The sequence below is a fragment of the Anthonomus grandis genome, chromosome 1, assembly GCF_022605725.1.
Source record: "Anthonomus grandis grandis chromosome 1, icAntGran1.3, whole genome shotgun sequence".
Classification (NCBI taxonomy): domain Eukaryota; kingdom Metazoa; phylum Arthropoda; class Insecta; order Coleoptera; family Curculionidae; genus Anthonomus; species Anthonomus grandis.
This window is the reverse complement of record NC_065546.1, coordinates 47,629,244-47,650,148: the sequence shown is the minus strand read 5'-3', so window position 1 is coordinate 47,650,148 and position 20,905 is coordinate 47,629,244. Positions and strand designations below refer to the sequence as shown.

Here is a 20,905-nt window from a genome sequence, read left to right as displayed (position 1 = left end):
ACGTACCATATAAATTATATCACGTAATTAAACTGTCGATTTATTGCAAACTTGTAAGAATAATGAAAATGTCCTACAAATAAAAGTAGTGCATTATTTTCTTTTTGTTAACCCATCTATGCCAATCACTGGTGAGCTCTTGATTAATAATAAAAATGGACTAGCCAATTACTACAAAATTTGCCTTTAGGTAGAATTTGGTCTGTAAAATTATAATTAGTAAATTCTGATCTTATTTGATTAGCTTAAGATGTTAAAACATAAGCATTAATAATTCTGTTTAAAACAAATGTTTTTATAAACCTAAATATTGAAATAGTTCCAAACACTTTACAGTTAACCTTATTTAGAAAAACTTTAATAAACATGATATCTATTCCATTTAAGTTATACAAAAAAAATCATTGAATCCCAAAATAAAATAACTTTAACAAAAAAATTATATTACAAAATCATAACAAAATACGAATTTTCACATGTAGTATTTAATGAAAATTAATGCGATAATATATACAATATGGCAATTTACATACAACATATCTTAAATTACATTAAATCTTAAAGCTATTCATAATGGGCCCTATTTAAATTGTTAATAAGCTTAACGATTTGTCCCCTTTCAATGTGTTCTGAAGCCCTGTCGTAAACAACTTGTTCTTTATTAAAGGTTAATGATTCTGATGCCAAGGATCTTGCAATGTACGGGTTATTGTAGAAATTATCAGACTTTTTCAGGCTGTGGGGCACTGTAGACTCTTCTAAGGAAGTGGCGAGGGCTGTAGGATGTGCCAAAACTTGTCTAAAAAATAGAGAATAATTAACATGTATTATAAACATATTATATTCCGGTATATATGAGTTTAGTCTTATATAACTTTAAGAGTATTAGTTTAATATTTCGACTAAATACATAATCTCTACTGGATTAAATGGAAAACCAGCCTTGCTCGGAAAATTCATAAAGCTCTTGTGTATCACGAGAGGCCTATCATAACGTATGAATACGAACAGTTTTTTTTAACGAATTTAAAACGTAATGGAACAACAGCGAAGTGAACACTTTTAAAATCGGAACTACTCCAAGAGAATTTCTAAAAAACAAGTTCATATAATTATGATTATAGCCAAGTTAGATTATTGAAAAAAATTGAATAATTTAATAAAAGGCTCTAATTTAATCTAAATCTATTTTTTCAAAAGAAAAACATTGTTTATAAATAGATTTATCTTAAGATTAATATGATTAAGAAGATACGATTCATTAAGTTTAGAAAAGTTTTTTTTTGTGCAAACAATTGCTAGGTAATCAGCACTCTCAGGATCTTAGCCGGACTAGCTTATCCAATAGATTTTAAACTACTGGGAACCACTATTGTGGAGTCATTATATGCCAGACATTCTCAAAAGCCTTGTCTAGATCTAAAAAGAACACTAGGGCTTCGACAGCCAATGCGATAGGGATAAAGAGTGATTAAAGTAATAAGTCTGTCATTATATTCAAGTTGCTCAATTGCCTGAATTTTCACAGACTAAAATTCTGGAAAAAATGACCTAACTGACTTGAATCTTTTATTTTTATAAACTTACTTTAATTCCCTAGAATTAAAAAAAATAATTAATTACAGGACCACCTGGAAAAAAGGATTAATTGGCTCAACTGCCTGGAATCAATCAGAATCCAACTCATTTAGCGTTAACTCAATTGCGTTAAATATTACAGCAAAAAATTAAAAAAAAAGTTTTAACTTCCTGCAATTACCTAATTGATAATTATTAAATAATCAAACCAAATATTTTCGGAGCAAACCATTCAAATACTTGGGGAGACGAGCTAATAAAAATAACATTTTTAAGTATTTTTTTTCATCTTTCCAGACTTTCAAATTTATATGTATTCCAAGCTTTTAGAGGCATTTTAAGGCATTTGTTGAATAAAATTGAAAGACATTTGACGTAATTTTTATATTCTCAAGGAACTGGACATAATTTTTTTGATACAGAAGCTGAATCCTTGTTCTGTCAGAATATCTTTTTAAGAAATTTATCTATAGTAGAAGGATTTGTTAGTCAGCAGTTTCTACTAATGTCTCTTAAAGATCCTAAGAGTTTCTAAGTTATTGATATAGAAGGAAAGGTGATCAAAGATGGATACATGCCCATACAAGATTTTCTTGCTAAAATTGGTTGAGAAAGGCGAAGGAGCATTTAATTCTTTCTCTGTAACATGGATTCTCAATTACCTGAAATAAATTAAATTATTCTTTTATTTGCTCTCTGTAAGATGATTGAATTTCATCAACCGCCTAAAATTACCAGAATCAATCATAAAGCTGTTAAGTCTATTTCACTCCTTATTCTTGGAGAAATGAGTTTTGAAAAAAGTTATGTTTCCAGACAACTAAAACAAAAACTCTTACTGTATTTTTTTTATCTGAGAGGTCAATGCACTAAAGTTCCTTAAACGAAAAATAGCTAAAAAATCCTGCACACAAACTAATAAAACAAACTAATTTACTAACAGTAATTTTTCTTAAAAAATTTCGAATTTTAGTTTTCATAAATTTTTTCTAAATTTCTGTATTTCTTAAATCCTTACTATTTAGTTAATATAAAATAGTAAGAATGGCTCATATAATATTTAGGATATTAAATAACCTTATTCTTAACACTAAAAAAACTTACTTCTTATTAGAAGAATAAAAACAATTAATTTACAAGAAAATTAATAAAAATAGAATCGCGTGCCTTTAAGTTATGCTAAAAACTATGTAAATTTAAATGATAATCGTTTCTTCTTTAATTATTTGTATCAATTTGAAGTTAAATGTGAACATGTTCAGGAGATACCTAGCTCTATTACAATTAATACAGTTTGTAATTAAGTTACTTAGAAACGTTAATGAAAACATCCTTGATAAAATTCATTCTTGCAATAAAAGTTTTTGCTAGTCTGATGATGCTCTTTAAAAGCGAAACATCTAAACATATCCACAAATTTAAAAAAATTGAAATATAAGCTTTAAATATTTATACTTAAACAAAAATTGTATTGCACATTTAAGATATATAAAATATTCTGAGATTTTTTTATAAAATCATAACCTCAACTTTGGCTAAGTCATAGCACTAAAATTTAATTCAACTTAAAAAATTTTATAAGTTAATACAATTATGTTTAAAGCTTAAATTTATAAAATAATATAATGCATTAAATATATAAAAAATACGAAAAAAAATATGTTAAAAGGTAACAATTCATGAGAAATCAAAATTTGGATTATTGTTATTTAGTTAACAAGTAATTAACAATACTTATAAGCTGCTTATTATGACAGACGTTTTTAGAACGTTATAATAAATATTGAATTTCAGAACTGTATTTCGTTAAAGTTAAAATAATTTTTAAGTATTAAAACAATATAATAAAAATATTAGTTTATAATTAGTGCAAAAAACTGCATTTAATTTTTTTATTATATTATTTATTAGTAGGCAGTATGCGTATAGCTTTACTGTTTCAGTGACTGAAAGGTTCATATAATATTTAGGAAATTAGTTTTCTTTATTTTTGTTCTAAAAGATCTACTTTTAATTAAAGTAATTTAATTTTTATTATAAGACGACTAAATTTAAAAAAATATAGAAATTTAATAAAAAAAAGATGGCCTTTAAGTTATGCTTAAAAAAATATTTAATTTTTTGAACCGTTATTTAACATTAAATGATTATTCCTTTTTCTTTAAGTATTTGTATAACTTTGAAGTAAAACGAGAAAATTTTAAAGAAGTGCTTATTTTTATGATTATTTGAACAGTTTAATACTAAGTTAATTAAAAATGGTAAATTTTCATTAATGAAATTTATTGTTGTATTGATATATAAATTAATATTAAATTTGAACAAGAATTTTTTTGTAAATTTTAAACACAGAAAAATATTTTGAGGTATTGTTAACGCAAAAAACTGCCTAATACTTTTTTATTATAACTTTAGCTAATCTCTAAATTAAATAATAAGCTTCATAAAAATAAATGACAAAGTCTTAATTATTTAAGGTAAATATTGATGTTTTTGTTACTTTTAAACTCAGTTTTATTGCTTAAATATATAATTTACTATAATGTCTTCATATAGTCCATTAAATTGTCACTATTAATATTAATACGTTTTTACTTACTCTTGTGGCTTTAAACTGGAAAAATACTGCGGATGAACAACACCAATCGAGTAAGTCTGAGCTTGAGGGTACACCACTTGCGGACTAATAAGGTTATACGCTGAGATAAGCTGACCAGCTTTAACCATTGACACACAAACGGCCAGTATTGTGATTTTAATGCAGGAATTCATTGCGATCTAAAAAACAATTATAGTTTTATATTTGTTTTTATATTTGGCGGCTTAGCTTTCGTTTAGTAAAGCATGAACAAATATGCAATCGATAACTAATTAAATTGTGTTTTCAGTACTAATTAAGAACGAAAAAGGCAGCATCGGTTTTGGGTTAATTATCGCATGCTAATTTAATGCAGTGCAAAAAAAGCAAACATACGTAATTTGGGAAAATTCAATCATTAAATAAAAAAGCAAATCACCAATTCTTTATCATATTGTATATTTATTATTTTTTCTGTATTGTATTTTATTTTTGGCAACTCGTTAATAATATTAAACATTTAAGTTTGACTGAAGCTTTTGACAGACTTAATAAAATTAAAACGGCTTTTTTTTATTTTTCTTTTGATTGAATTGATTTTGATTTATATAAAACAGGTAGTAGAGTAAAAATACAATTATCTTAATATAATTTAGTGTAAGATCTTTTTTCTGATGTTTTTTATATTATGTAATGTTTAAAAGTAAACAATGACAAAAACTTTTTAAAATCCTAAAAATATAGCGTTTGAACTACTGAGTTTCTTAGACAGAAAACAATTTTTCTTTTAATGAAAAATTAAAAGAAAAAAAATTTAATATGACCTAAATAATGAATTATATAATTATGACCCTTCGAATTTATATGAATTTATTGGTTAATATTAATGATTTTAAATGTGAAGTAAATGTTTGTAATTGTACAGATAATATAGCACCGAATTCCTAAAAAATGATTGGTTTAGTATAATGTAGGTACAGTGATTATGACAACAAATTGTCACACCTTTATAAATACAAATTATCATCATTTTCATTTAAATTATTCAAAAATATTTAATAAATATGAGAGAAAAATCCTGCTTTAATTCACATCATATTCTTTATAAGAGGTACAGTTACTTAAAAAACAAATATCCATAATTTATTATTCCAGAAAATGTCACTATATACTTTTCTCAGAGAAATCCCGCCCCAAGTAATAAACAAATGTGATATTTATCTTAATGGAATTCAATTAAAGTATCTGGATTGTATTAGGGATTTGGGTGAAACCTTGGATTCTAGACTATTATTTGACTTAGATCAAAATAATTGTATTCTAAGAGCCATTAAGAATGTAGGATTTATTTCCTTAATAACTATTGGTTTTATTAAATCATTAAATTTATTATATAATTCTTTGAAGAATCTTGAAAATGCAACGGCTGTCTGGAATCCATTGTATAAATAATATATTAATAATGTAAATTTGTAAATATAAATAAATAATATAAAAATGCTTGTGTAAATCTCTTGTCTAAATGTAAGATTTTATCAAGTTAGGCATTTTTTCTCTGTTATAATGAAAATTTACAATTTTACGGTAACTACTTAAATATTGTATGTTCTCACTACTTTGTACGTCAATTTCAATAAATTTTGAACCTACTTCCATATTCATGGTTATTTGAGGATTTTAAATTAAGTCAAATATTATGTGTTAATTCCTCTGCACTTGGTAATTGCTTTGTATTAATTGGATAGTTAGCTCTATCTATTATAAAATAGACAGAGCTAGCTGTACTACTATAAAGCCTTTGTAATAAATAAATAAATAAATAAATAAATAAAATTAATAACAAACTCACAGAATTTATACAGCTTTAAATATTAACAGGATTTTATAAAATTTTGCAGAGTATAAAACAGGATAATAACTTCTTAAGGAATACAACTTCAGCAAAGAATGTAATGAATAGAAAAAAATTAAGATTCCAAAGCGCTGTTATCTTAAAAAGTTATAAGGTATATTTAGTTACCCTTCTTAAACCATTTTCATTTTTTCCAATTTCAATATAAAAAATAGCATGACTTAATCCCGCCTTTCGAAAAAAAATCAATATATACATATAACATAAACATAAATATAACATAATACAAATTATCATTGTGATTTAGATAGAGTGATTGGGGCAAAGAATTACCAAAATATTTCTTGGGTACAAAGCTTCTTACAAATTTTACGATTGAATTCGTAAAATTTGTAAGAAGCTTTGTACTCAAGAAAAGTTTATTATATACATATAATAAATATATTAAAAACACCTCAAGGCTATAATATTCCTTTTGGAGGCAACATTTGAATTTTTAGGCGCTTCTTGAATATTTTCAAACATACTATATGTCTGATGAAGAGAGTAACATGATTAAAAATTTCGCAGGTTATATAAACGATCTAGTTTTTAGTGAGAGATGATGTGGTTATGGGTAAATAGAAATTATGCAATTTACGAACAACATCTCTATTGGATAGCGATCTATCAAATTTCTGGATGTGCACGGCTGTTTTTAATATAACTAGTAAACGGTAAAAATTTGCTACGAAATAAGGAGTGGTATACAAACTCGAATAGGGCTCCGTATCTGAGATGTTACTCACTAAGCGCAAAATATACAAAGCGTGCAAACACCTTTGTCAGCTCCTGCACTGCTACTTGAACTGCAAAAGATCCCAAAGAGAGCTTGGACGCAAGAGTAAAGATATGGTCTTGAAATTTTAGATTTCCATCAATAACAAGATCTGAAAATAGACATAGGCCTGGAATCATCAAATAAAGAACCATGAATATTAAACCTGAAATTGAAACCACGAGTTTTGTCCATATTAAATACGAGACGGTGAGACGTGCACCACTCCTGAATCTCACGAAGATCGTCAACAATAAGTAGTTTTGATCTTTGTGGTGTCAAAAAAGCACGGTACCACCCACAAATTAAACAATTAGACTCAAAACTTGTAGAAAGCTCAAGTCATTCACATACAACAAGAATAAATTAGGTACCAGTACCAAGTCACATTTAAGATTATTGGTCTCCGAAAATAACCCGGAACTGCCCAATTAGAGATATATCCAACCCATAGATTAACACAACCCTCTGAATATAATCTGATAAATAAAATTGCAGCCACTATAAAGTAAATATTAACAGAATTTTCTGTAATTTTGCAGAAAGTAATGGAAGATAATTACTTGTGTGGAACAGATCCTGACGTACTCAAGCAATATTCAAGCCCTTGTTAGAAAATATGGTACATTTTGCTACCCCATATTAAACCAGTTTTAAGACTTTCTGACGGATTTATTCAATAAAATAAATTCGAACTTAAAATGAAAATTTATATTCGATAACACAAAACATGTCGCTAAGACTACATTTCTAGCAATCCATATTATTTATAAAATTTATAATTGAGTTATAGAGTGATAGTGAAAGATATTTCCTTAATAGTTTGTGCGATTTGTGTTTTAATTTCATTATTATCTATTAGGTCAGTGTAGATTCTGAATTCCCTAATTAAACGTCCATCCCAAATTCTAGCGATTTAACGCAATTAACTAGTAATTACGAATATTCAACGGTATAAGCTTTATAGGATTATTATTAACTTCTTTTAGACAAATTTAATTAATTTTTTTTATTTAAATCACAAATCTCTGTTACAGAAATATTAATCACTAAACCTCGGTTTGCTCTACTAGCACGCTTTGTCGGGCACAGCTTCGTCCGATATCCAAAGGGCATTTAGCTGCTAATTTCTGGAAATGGAACTGACACAACGGACCCAGTGATGTTGTCAAACACCCCGTTTTCAATTAGCCAGACCTCGTTAACTCAGACAGAGATTAAGCCGACCCATTGGCCTGTTATAAGTAAATTAGAATGAACGAATCATCAAATGTTACATCCTAGAAAAGGTCTAACATTTTGATTCAATGACGGATTGATCGGATAAATTTAATTAATTAATGAACGCCTTTTTTATCAAAGGAGAATATCAAGTGCTTACCAAGAGTTGCTTTGAGAGGAACAATGTTACGAATATTAAATTGACATACTAACATGAGTATTTATAACTGGATTAGGAAATGAAAAGAGTTTTGCTTCAGAAATATAATTCCAATAAGAAGACTTCTAAAATACGTCAGTTTTTGGGAACTAATAGAATTTAAAATATTAAATTATTGCGTTTAGCTAGACATTTTGTCGAGTATACTCTTTCTTCATCACTCTATATACATTTAATTATATATTTAATTAAATTAAAAATATACTTTAGCATGGTGTCCATTTATTTTAACGATCCCAGTTATTTTCGTAAAAAATAAATATTAGTTTTTAAAATTTGCCGATATTCAAATATGGAATATTTTCCGTTCAACATCAAAAGAATATTAAATTTCCTTCCAAAGCTTGGATAAATTCATGTTAATTTTTTGTGGTAAAGAGAGCTATAAAAATGGTTCAACAGCTGCAGCAAAATGATTTTTTAACCGAAAAGGTTTTAAATAATTTGTTTTATATTTTTAAAGATTCTGTTTGAGCTTTTCTGCTATATTATTTTTAAATTGAATTATTTTTACTGATACTTTTACCCAAATAAAGAAGAGATAACAAAATTAGGAGAGTTAAGCTTACAGTTACAGTCTTTCTCTCTTACTACTAGAGAATTTTTTAAAATTGTTATTACAATATTCAGATAAATAATGAGAGAGCATATTTTTATGTAAAATAATAAATGAAATTAAAAATAGTTTTCATTTAAAAAATAATTGCTTTAAATATATTTAAAAATTTGTTTACATAATCACTCTATAATTTAACATCTTTTTAACTTTTATTACAAAGTTTCTAATAATAACATTATTTAAAATGCAGTTCACATTAAATTACTGACATGACAAGCTCAATACAAAATTTCGTATTTAACTAAATGCAAGATTCATTGATGATCAACATAGTTTATAAATAAAGGCCATATAAATCTCACAGAAAAGGCTTCAAAGATTGAAAGAAATCAAGGCTATGTAGCTCATTGCTTAGTTTTAATATTCGCGAAATAAGTAAATTTTTGGCATAGTTTGTGCTGTAAAAAGGTATACGGGAAGTTTGTATGGAAGGCATATTGCCTGATGGTACATGTATAGTAATTTATAAAATGAGGTAAGGACAATATAGAGTGTTAAATGGGCTAACCTATAGAGAATATATAAATAAGACTTTTCAGTTTCTTTTAGCTGATAAGGTTTCGAAATTGCAAGCATTGAGCACAGAGTCTTTTGTATGAAATTTTTGATCATTGTATTCCTAAAAATAATTACGCTTAAAATAAACTCTTTCTACTTTGTTAATATCTAATAAATTGCAAAAATAAAATTCTGATAAAGGCAAAGTTCATTAGTTTACAGGAACTGCGATTAAAATTTCTTATCTATAAGTTATCTGTACACTTTCAGGGTAGGCTAAGCCGATTTTAGCTTAGAAAGTTACAAATTTTAGGTTGGAACCCAATAACACATCATAAATTATTGTATCATAATTATTTAACGATTTTTAATTCATTTTTATTAATGGTATATTGATCAACCATATTTAGTCAAAATATATTTATTAGAATATATAACTAGTTTGTTTACAAAAGGGAGAATTTCGGAATTTAAAAAAATTGACATTAAGATTTGATAATAATATGGTTTATCTTGCATAACACTAGCTACATACAAAAATTGGTAATAAACAAGATTATGAAATATACAAATTACTAAATATATAAGATTGGAAGGAAAAAATACATAAACTTTAAACTGCCCGTAAGACTAAACATTAAGTGATAAAAATAAACTAGATTAAAAGTCGTAAAAGAAAGTGTAAAATTGTAAATATAAAACAGTAAAGATAGAAATGCAAGCTTAAAATTAAAATTGTATAACTCGAAAAATTCATCCATTATTCCAAGATGCTGGTCATTCACTTTTATAAAAGGTAAAAACACAAAATCTACAGCAAAATTACAAATATTATAATTGTATATATAAAATGAAAAAGACAAATTATTACAAAAATAGTGGCAAAGAAAATAATAAAATACACAATACAATATTCAACCGTTTATTTAAAACAAATCCTCTCAGAAGCAGCTTGAACCGGTTTAAGTTATCACAACCTTGACATCACTAGATAGCTTATTAAACTCAATTAATTCCTTGAGCTTTTGACTAGTACGACATCTATCTACCTAAATAAAAACCGTACGATTTTTTGTATTGTGTTCATGTACATCTGAAAGCACTCTTAATTTGTGATAAACATATTCAGGTAGTAGATATTTTTTTAAAAATAAACAAGTGCATATTAAATATAATTCTTTGTTTTGTAGATAACATATTAAGGTCATTTAACATCGACGTTACAGAAGTATAACGATCACATTTCAAAACTAATTTCATGACTCTGGTTTGTATTATTTCAATTTTGTCTATTTTATATTGAGGAAACCCAAACAGCAGCGCAAAACAGAATTGTAAATGGAGAAGTGCGAGGGCGTTTTAAAGCTGTAATTTCGTTTGCATAAACAGACTTTTACAGATTTCTGTCAGAAATCCTAATTTTTTGAACATTTTTCTAATTATATATGGTATAATTGTTAGTCTGCATGAGCGTGGCAATTTAGGTTAGCATATAATATATTAATATAATAATTATATTATATATTAATATATATTAATCTGCACATTATTCATGTATTCTTGATAAGTTTTTAATTTTTTTGCAAATACGCAAAATTTAGACTTGTTTGTATTTAAGCTTAATTTCATATAAATTCGTTTCAATACATAAACACAACGTAATGCCATCTCCAAATAAACTTATTTTATATTTTTTATTGCATGTACCATATTATTGATGTAAAGAATAAATATCAGCGGATCTAAGACCGTTCCCTTTCAGATGTTTAATCTAGTTTTTAAACTCGATTACTACTCAAATATTTAATAAAATAAACCCGATACTACCGATTGATTGTGATGACATATATGCGACTGTGTACCATACGATATACTTTTCATACCCGTATATATTTTATAGTGTAAAAATGGAACATCATACACAAGGAAATCTAGAAAAAGTAGGAAATGCATAAACGTGTATGAAACATAATTATTATACCAAATAAGACATACCAATTAAATAAACTCAAGAATACAAATTTGCTAAAAAGTAAACAAGGAAAAAAAATTAAATTCATTTTAGAAAAATACAGTGATGTAATTTATTAAAAAATATTTACAATAAACCCTTTAAAGACGCCACTAGCAACAATTAATTTTTTTCTTGTACGTCGAAAAACGGTGATGCATAAAACACAACTAAAAACTTTTAAAAATATCTACATTTGTAGCGAAGTTATTTAAAAAAATAACACCTGATATCACATTACAAAATTTATGCTGAAATAAATAAATTTATTATAAATTCCATATCAACAATTATTTAGCGATTAAATTAAAGATTTTATGACTTACTAACACTAAAAATTCAACATTTTGTTAAAGGTAAGTATATTTGTTTAGAAGCTCATTCTAAAGCATTTTATAAACGTCTTTAAATAGGGCATATCATACATTACTAACAATGAACTTTTATAAAATAATACATGTATGTTGTTAGCATGTAATAAACCTTCTTGTTAAACGTGAATAACATAAACACAATTTTAAATTTTTCAACTTAAATCACACGGAAAATATGGCCATATTTATTGTTAAAGTTTAACCAAAAATGTGCACCTAGTGTAAACCAACAATAAACGTTTATTTAACTATCGTGTGTGTTATCGTGCAAACCGCTCACAAAGACAACTAAATTATTTATAATAGTTTTATTAGAAGAGTATTGAATAATAAAATATTACTTAACGGCTTTAATTCAGATAATTCTGTCTTATAAGCAACCTTATATTATAACAAAGTTTTATAGATAATTATGGAATAGTTTAATAAAACGTTTTTATAAGTAATTTGGTATAAAGCATAAACTAATTTAACACTAACATTTCGATAGATTTGCCTACATTTTGCAAAGATACTTACGAATTTTTAATTTTAGCGCTGTTCTATTTATAGAAATGAAACAATTTAAGGTTCTAATTTAGACAAACACAAAAAAAATGTGACCACACATCATATTACTGTAACAACGGTGTTACTACTCCTTATTTATTATTGAATATCAAGGTTGTATTAGCATTTTGCTGCAAGTAAAACTATTGGGTCTATACTAGGCTGAAATATTAAATGTGAGAGAAAATATAGTTAAGACCCTATGCAAGATTATCTAATTAAAAAAAATTATATAATATACAGATAATGCAGATGATATCACCGAAAATGAGTCTCTTTAAGCTTCGATCACTCAAAAACTAGAAGATAGAATTGAAGAAAGATATATTAAGAACATGTAAAGCTCATATCTCTAAATTGTATTGTAGATTGTATATGTATTGTGTAATTGTATTTGTATTGTGTAAACCCATAACCGAAAGATCAAAAGTTCCTGAAATATTATTTTAAACTTCTGAATGAGTGTTGCTATAAAAACAGAAATGCTGCAAGAAGACTTTCTGGAATATTCGAGAAGAAAAAAATCAGCCTAATATAGAAGAAATTGCATGGAATTCAGAAAAAATGCTATAAAAAACATTTTTTCGGTTGTTTAAATAAAACTGATTTACTATAATATGCACGATCAATTAAGCGGATAAAGCTTAAAAGCAAACATGTAAACAAGCAGATAACACGTATAATATCAAACGGTTTAATAAAGATTATGATAAATATTTGATTGTTTGGTACCTATAAATTCGTAATTCTATTATCCTCTATTTTCATTCTCTGTAATAGCCTTATATAGACAATATATTATACAAAATAAATGAAAATTAACGGAAAATGCGGATTTAGTTGTGCATTTATTCATGCCGGCGGCTTAACGCACTAAAACATGAATTATTGTGCGTATTATTAAAGCTGACCAACCCTTTTCCCCGTAGGATTTTATATAAAAATGATTTATTAAAATTGGAATTGTATATTCGGCAAAAAATACCTCTAGCGCGAGTATGTCCAATTGTACATTCAGTAAGCTGATTTCTTTTTTACTCATTTATTTTCAATTAATGTTTGAATTTTATTTTAGCAATTAAAACTTAACGAGGTTTGTCGGTTAATATTTATAATAATTTTTGCCCAAAAAACAATCCAATTAGCGTAAAAAACAAATTGCGTTTGACTGTATGTAAACTTGATAATTGCAATGTTTGATAATTTATTTATTTTTACTATCACTTGATTGGTTTTGCACTTAGTGCATGAAATCACTGGAAATAAGTATCCTGAAATATCCTACTATGTAGAAAACGGGGTCACCCACTTTTTACCTTACTTAGTTTAACAAATAAAGGTCAATCGACCGGAAAAAAAAACATATACGGATAACAACAGAATATAATATTCTATAACTTGCTCTCGCACATTCTAACAAAAGTAATAATTACTTTAAAAATTTGACTATCTTACGTTATTATAAAAATTAGGAATTCTACATTGACTAGAAATAAATAATTCGAACAATAAAAACTTAGAAGCATTGACATTTTAATCGCTATCAAAAAATCAGTGTTTTAAATCGTCAGTTTTACAATTATAATCACACATATTTACTTTTTTTAAAATGTACCTAAAATTACCATGTCCAGCTATCATTCGAAAAACGGTTATATAGCAATTTCTGTTAAGCCCTTGAAAATAGGTAGATGGTTTGGAATTAAGTTTAGGAAAAGTACTTATTTCCAAAGATTAAGCATATTTCTCTTGACAATTGGATATAAGTTATAAAATTGTAAACCAGTTACTATGTTATCCCAACCAAGTGAATCTTTAGCATCTTTATTTATTTGTACATTACCAATCTCCTTCAGTCCAGACAAACCTGATTTCAATGCTAACTTCTTGAAGATTGGTTAATATACGACAAATCTGAACCAATGGTTTTTTATATAGTTTTTAGCGATTACTTATTGTCATAAGGAATGATAATTACATACCTATTGGAATTCGATGTTGTAAAATATCCTCTTATGTATATACTCTATATACTATATCATCTGGTATATCATTATTTAATTATGAATATTCACAGTATATTCATAATTATCATTATATTCATAATATATTCATAAATCATCGACTTGTTATAATGGTGTTACACAAAGTATGCTTATATCTATCATTATAAAGAATGGAAATAAAATCGTTTTGTAATAATGTAACTTTAGTAAAGTAACAGGCGAATCGAAAATTATTCAGTCGCCAGTTTATTAACTTTGTTTGTAAATAAGACATTAGTAATATCTCGCATTTGTGGGATTATGTGAATTTTACAGGAGAGGCAAAACACGATTTTAAACAAAAAAAAATTTAATGAATGATTTGACTTTTTTCTTGAGCTTAGAAAGAATAATTTAATTACTTTGCATTTTTTTGTGTAGATACTGGGTATTATCGAAAATTGTGTTATCAAAAATTATTAATTTAAATCAGAGAGTAAAAAAAAACCAAAAATGGTACAAAATAAGTTTATTAGAAGGGACAGGCATATTTATGTTAAGTAAAACAGTAAAAAGAGTATTTTTTATCTCTGAATAAATTGTTGTAAAACATATGTTGAAAATCAGTAGGTCAAAATATCTTAAGGTCTTGCAAATGAGTACATTTAGCATTCTTTATACTTAGTCTTTGGTTGTGTAAATTAGAGTCCGACGACATTTTTTGATTTTTGCAATGATACATTAATATCCTGAGGTCTGCCGGATTGTTTTTCATTTTTCCAGGTCAAATACATCTGTACGCAAGTTCTCAGGATCATGTGGAAAATAATAATGTAAAAATAAATATTTTAGAATTTTTAAGTTTCGTCTCTATATGTTGATGGATACTGTCAGACTTCATCTGAGTGTGACCTTTTTCAAGATAAAATTGAAAGAAAAATAAAAAAAAATTTGGAGTAAAAATACTTAATAATTAATTACTAAGTATTAATAATACTATTGGAAATTGAGTTAGTTATTTTGTATATAAGAGACTGATTCGTTAGTAAAACTAGGACCAGCTACTTCTGGCTTTTTGTCGGTACATTTTATTAGACTTTGCTATTAGATTTTAATAAGATAAAAAGATTTTCCAAGTTTGGTTTATAATTTTTAGGTACTTGTTATCGTTCTAATACTATTTTATCGTAGTCTGTATTTTTTGTTTGTGAATATTTAATTTTTTTAAAGCAAGTGATTCTGTGATAACTTATTTAATAAACTAATTTTTTTAGGATTACAAATTGTGGAATATTCTGAATTAAATGGTAAGTAAATGAATAATTTAGAGAATATTATTTTCACGTGTATTTTATCGCAAAATTTGAGAGGATTTTGTGCATGGAAATATTGAATTTACCAATTTTTACGGCCTCAAATAGAATTGAAATATTGGGGACTATTTTACTGGCTCTCTCCATTTACGGACATTTTCAAATAATTTATTTATTATCTTGCTGTGGTTATTTCTGGTTAACGCTTTAAAATTGCGCCTTTGTTATTTTATGTCATACAAAAAATCAAAGAAAATATTGATCTTATATGATAATTTAATTTTTTTTTAAATATATAACTTAAATTATTTTTTTTGTTCCTTTTGTGGTTTAAAAATTTTAAAATAAAATAGGCATCTTAATGGTTGAAAAGTGCAATGGTAAAAATGGGATCAATGAAAAATCTAGGTTGTACTGTTTTATTTTTAATAATATTTGTTTACTAAATTATACTTATATCTTGCAATTTAAGCAAAAATTCGAAACGAGTTTTTCTGCTTGTACAAATTTTTTTTTACTTGTTCAAATCAATGATAAACTATTTATCTTTGCACAAATTTTATGAGATTTTTTAACGATCTAACATTAAAACAAATATTCATTTTAATCTCGTTTGGAAAAATTACTATAAACAACAACTAATAAAATGAGTTAACAAAATCTGTTAAGAATAATAAATGAATATTTCAGATATAAGGACATTCATGTATAGAACATAGAAGAAATCGAAATCTGTCTTAAATTTTATAGTAGTACGACAAAATACAATGTTACAATATACGAAATATCTCATGAACCTTTGAATCAATAAAAATAATAATATCAGTTTCTGTTAGATAATTAATCGCTCTTCAACATTGTTTATAGACCCTAGAATAACTTCCAGTGTCCTTTATGCATGGGCCAAATAATTTAAAAATCTCCAATTGTATTAGGTTTGGAGGTATAACACCTATTATCAATGTTGCACTGTTAATTATTCCTAAACAAATGAATTTTATTCTATTTTAGTAAATCAAAAGCTAAAGAAATGTACACCTACCAAATAATACAATGTAGACAGTCTAATTAATGAAAGTACCCGAATTTTGTATCTGAATAGACTAGACGAGAAACTTTTAGTAACAATACAATAACAATCTTTAGAAAAAGTACATGACAACATAGTGAACAGTGTAAAAAGAGCTGCAGAAAAACTAGTCGGACTATAAAAACTACATAACGTAGTGAAAAACTCTAGTAAAACGATGATATTAAATACTTGTTATACCAGAAGAAGAAACTATATCAAAAATGCTTGAGCACCTAGCACCAGGAAGACAGAGACAAATAATTAGAAATTAAAGAACAACCAGAAGAATATAAATATAGCAATAGAAACGTACACCTATGGATGTGATAGAGTGTATAACAAATATTGTTAATACTGACCAAATCAAGAATGCAGTACTGAAAAATTGTCGTGCTGCAGGTTCAGGAGAAGTTTTTGCTGAACTAATCAAATATGGGTTAAAAAAACTATTTCGACACAACTTACTTGCTGCATTAATCAATACCTTAAAGCGATCCTGTCCCTTTAGAAAGGAAAAAAGCACATATATGGTTTATCCATAAGAAAGTGTATCTGTAACCACTCACTTTAATGGAAGAATTATCCGAGATTGAAATCATTGAATTAAAATGTATGCACAAAGAAGAAGAAAACCTTTAAGATTTCAAGCTAGAACAAGTAATAAAAAAAGATCAGCCATCAAACAAGAAACCGTCTTAGATTTATAGATCTCTAAAAAATCTATAATACAGTCCCTGTCAAGAAGTTGTGGTTGTTCAACCACAAGGGAAGGTTTTACAGGAAACCAATTTTATTCACTCTATTAAAAAAAGCTTTCAAAAACCTGCAAGATGTTATATTGTTAAGAGTAAAAGTCAGTATTAACTTATCAGAGAAGTTCCCGGTAGATAAAGGTTTATGGCATATATTATAACTATATGTATTACTATATATTATAACATCCTATTAAATATAGATGAAGTAACTAGTTGCAACGCTTACATCTTGGTGTGGAGTTTGACTCGTCTGTAAAAGAAAATCGAGAAAAAAAGAAAAGAATAACACAAGGCAGAAGAATTATAGGATGTCTAAATGGTGTGCTATGGAATACCGAAATTGGGAGTCAATTTCAATAGAACATATATCAATTTTAACGAGTGTAAAAGCAGTTTAATTTATGGAGCATAAACATGGAGATTAACGAAGCAAAATTAAGGAAAGCAACTGAAATTAATGTTTTTTAAGATCACTGGGTATATCACAAGCAAAAAAGAATATAAAATGATGACGTATTAGAACGAATAGCAATTCATGGTTTAATAATGTCAGATAGAGCAAAAACAGATGATATGGCACAAGAATGCCCCCAAAATTGTCCTGAAATGGCTATTATAAAATGGCATAAAGCAAGGAAGATTAAAGGAAATTTAGACGGAAGGCATAAAAAATTTCATGTGTACCAGAGACCTAAAGAGACTAGGAGAAACTGGAACTAGCGAGCCTGGAGGAAACAGTTAAATAATGGAACAATAGGAGCAAATTGAAGTCATATACAGGGTGCTCATTTGAAATCTTCTCATCAAGGATTTCTCGAAAACCACTGTTCAAAGAAAAACGCCAAAATACGTCAAAAGGTTTGTCAAGGGAGACAACTTTCTAACGTAAAATTACTTCACCCCCTTTCACCCTCTGCCCCCCAGGGTTATCCTCTTAAAAATTATTGACAAGGGGTATCAAGTAATAGCTTATTTAAAATGTCTTTCAAAGTCTTTTATTTTGACGTTTGATTTTTTTAAATCGGTCAATTCGTTTTCGATAAAATTAGAAAAATCTTTGTCTCTCATAATTTGTTCAGATAGAAAACAAAAACAAGAAAATATCAGTTTTTGTTTCAATAAGTGTTCAAAATGTTGCCGGTTTTTGGCCAAATAATTATATAGGCGATGTTCAAATTCCCGACGGACATTTTCAAAAACATGTTGTGTGATATCATGGCAGGTGTCGATGATGCGTTGATGAAGTTTATCCAAACTTTCGGGTTGGGGAGTAAACACAATAGATTTTAAATGATCCCATAGAAAAAAGTCTAACGGCCTTATATCAGGAGATCTAGCAGGTCATTCTATAGGCCCCGTGGGCCCTATCCATTTATCTGGAAACTCGTCGTCTGAAATATATTTCCAGCAAAACCTCCTCACTATGTTCTTCCCGTTCGGCAATGGCTAGACTATTGTAGGCGTAGACTTAGTAAAAAAATCATTTGATTTTCTGTTATGCGAATTTAAAGGGCCATTAAATCAGTTATGAAAATTTCGAATACCACGTTTTTTTTTTAATTTTATAAAAAAAATTAATACTATTAGTTAGTTATTTAAAAGTTTCTTTAATTAAGAATAGCACTATCGACTTGCGAGCAATAAATTAATTATCTCTATGAGCCCGAGAATCGGTTATCTTTCTAAGAATTTTGTTTTTTTTTTAAGTAAATAATCAGAATAACACCTTTTTTTAATATTTTGGCAATAAATGGAATATGAATCTTCGCAGTGATTTGAAAATTTGTTTCAATAAGAGTAGAGCTTAGAAATTTTGGGATATCTTACAACAAGTTGTAAGATATCTAAAAAAAATATTTCATTAGGTGTTAATTAGGTTAAAGAAAACATTTATCTAAATAACACCTAATAAATAAAATGCTTTCCTTATTTTCTTGCAAATGATACAATATTAATTTTCACGGTGATTTTTTTTGAACATATTTATTTTTGCAATAGTTTTAAATTTTCATCTATATAAAACCATTAACAATGTGAGAGTAAATAATAAAAATTATCTCAAACGTGATTTTTAGGATTTCTTTTATTTAACACTCTTTAAGATATTTTCGATAAATTTATAAAAACTAGTAGAGAACTAACCCTGAAACATTTAGGTCTAAAAAAAATAAAAAAAATATGAAAATGTTTTTTTTAGCAAATACTTAAATTAATTAATTATTATTGCTTTTATCACTTTGAATTATATTTTTGATAACTTATATTGTTTAAGTTATGTTACTTAATATTACTCTCCTTGTAACATTTTAGAAAAACTAATATATATTTTTTTATAATTTATAATGCATTTGTTATCTAAATTAATAATCATTAATTAGATTTAAAATTCAATTTTTTTTCAAGTTTCTAAAATATTCTGATTAAAACCTGTTAACGACGAATTTACAACATCCATTAATATATAAACCTTTCGTGGAATAAAACAATGGCCAATCAGAACTCTATTGTTTACTAATTGACGTAATGATATGCCTAAAAAGAATATGGCATCTAATGACATTTAAATACGATCAAATTAAAAATTGGGTACGTTCGTGATAGTTCATGGAAAGCCAATACGTTATTAGAGAGACAGGTGTATATACTAAGGCTAATTTCATAAAAATTTAAGAAATATTTTCCTAAGAATATAACGCTTCTTGTATACCAGGTTCATTATATTAAAATTTAAATAGAAACGTCTAGCTGCATAGATGTTTCAATATTCAAAAAATTGCTTTGTGCTTCTCTGTTTTTATTTATAATTTTAGTTCTCAGTTTTTCGATTACAAGAACAAAATTTTCCTTTAGGCAAAATTTATAATTGTTTTGGTTCCTTAATAATTAAAGTCTTGAACAAAAAATCATAGTTTTTCATTAATGTCAAAAAAATGTTCATCTAAAACCAACTTACCAATTAAGTTTAAAAATAATCCAAAAGTGTAATACGAAAACTTGCTTAACCAGATCACGTTAATTCTTCACTGTTGTATACGCGGTTAGACTTCCTGCTTGTAACTTAAAAACTAAAATCATACGTAACGCTCCTTTTGGTTTTATATGCAAGAAGAATGTATCAAGGTGGTTCTTATAGTCCAAGCAATAAACACATAAATGGGTATTTGATTGTGTATCCTTCAAACAATACAAACCTTTTCGTGGGTTTACTACTATAAAATCCTAGAAGTAAAGGTCAATTGGAAGCTATTATTTATTTAAGATATATAGGAAAAACCTTTTTTACAAACATATTTCTAGGCATTTAAAATAAAACTTTCAATACACAAACATTCAAGACGAAATTGTATTTATACCTGACAAATCTTAATATCTTAAATGCGAAACAAGAATATTAAAGATACAGAAAGATATTTATTTTAGACGCATCGGAACTTAACGACTTTTTAGCGTCTATCAATTTTTT

General features: G+C 26.8%; 1 protein-coding gene across 1 annotated transcript; it reads right to left on the bottom strand.

Moving 5' to 3' along the window:
* Window positions 1-422: 422 nt before the first annotated feature.
* Window positions 423-20,550, bottom strand: LOC126738935 (uncharacterized). Its single transcript, XM_050444431.1, has 3 exons — window positions 20,396-20,550; window positions 4,178-4,356; window positions 423-799 (listed from the first exon to the last, which is right to left on the bottom strand). The coding sequence occupies exons 2-3, from the start codon at window positions 4,348-4,350 to the stop codon at window positions 565-567; spliced, it is 408 nt and encodes a 135-aa protein (XP_050300388.1). The 5' UTR covers window positions 4,351-4,356; window positions 20,396-20,550; the 3' UTR covers window positions 423-564.
* Window positions 20,551-20,905: the final 355 nt, after the last annotated feature.

Bases quoted from the DNA above. Each gene is read 5' to 3' on its own strand.
- LOC126738935 (XM_050444431.1), bottom strand. From the start codon at position 4,350: ATGAATTCCTGCATTAAAATCACAATACTGGCCGTTTGTGTGTCAATG. The intron at 800-4,177 runs GTAAGTAAAAAC...TCTATTTTTTAG, and splicing joins TCCAGTTTAAAGCCACAAGA to ACAAGTTTTGGCACATCCTA.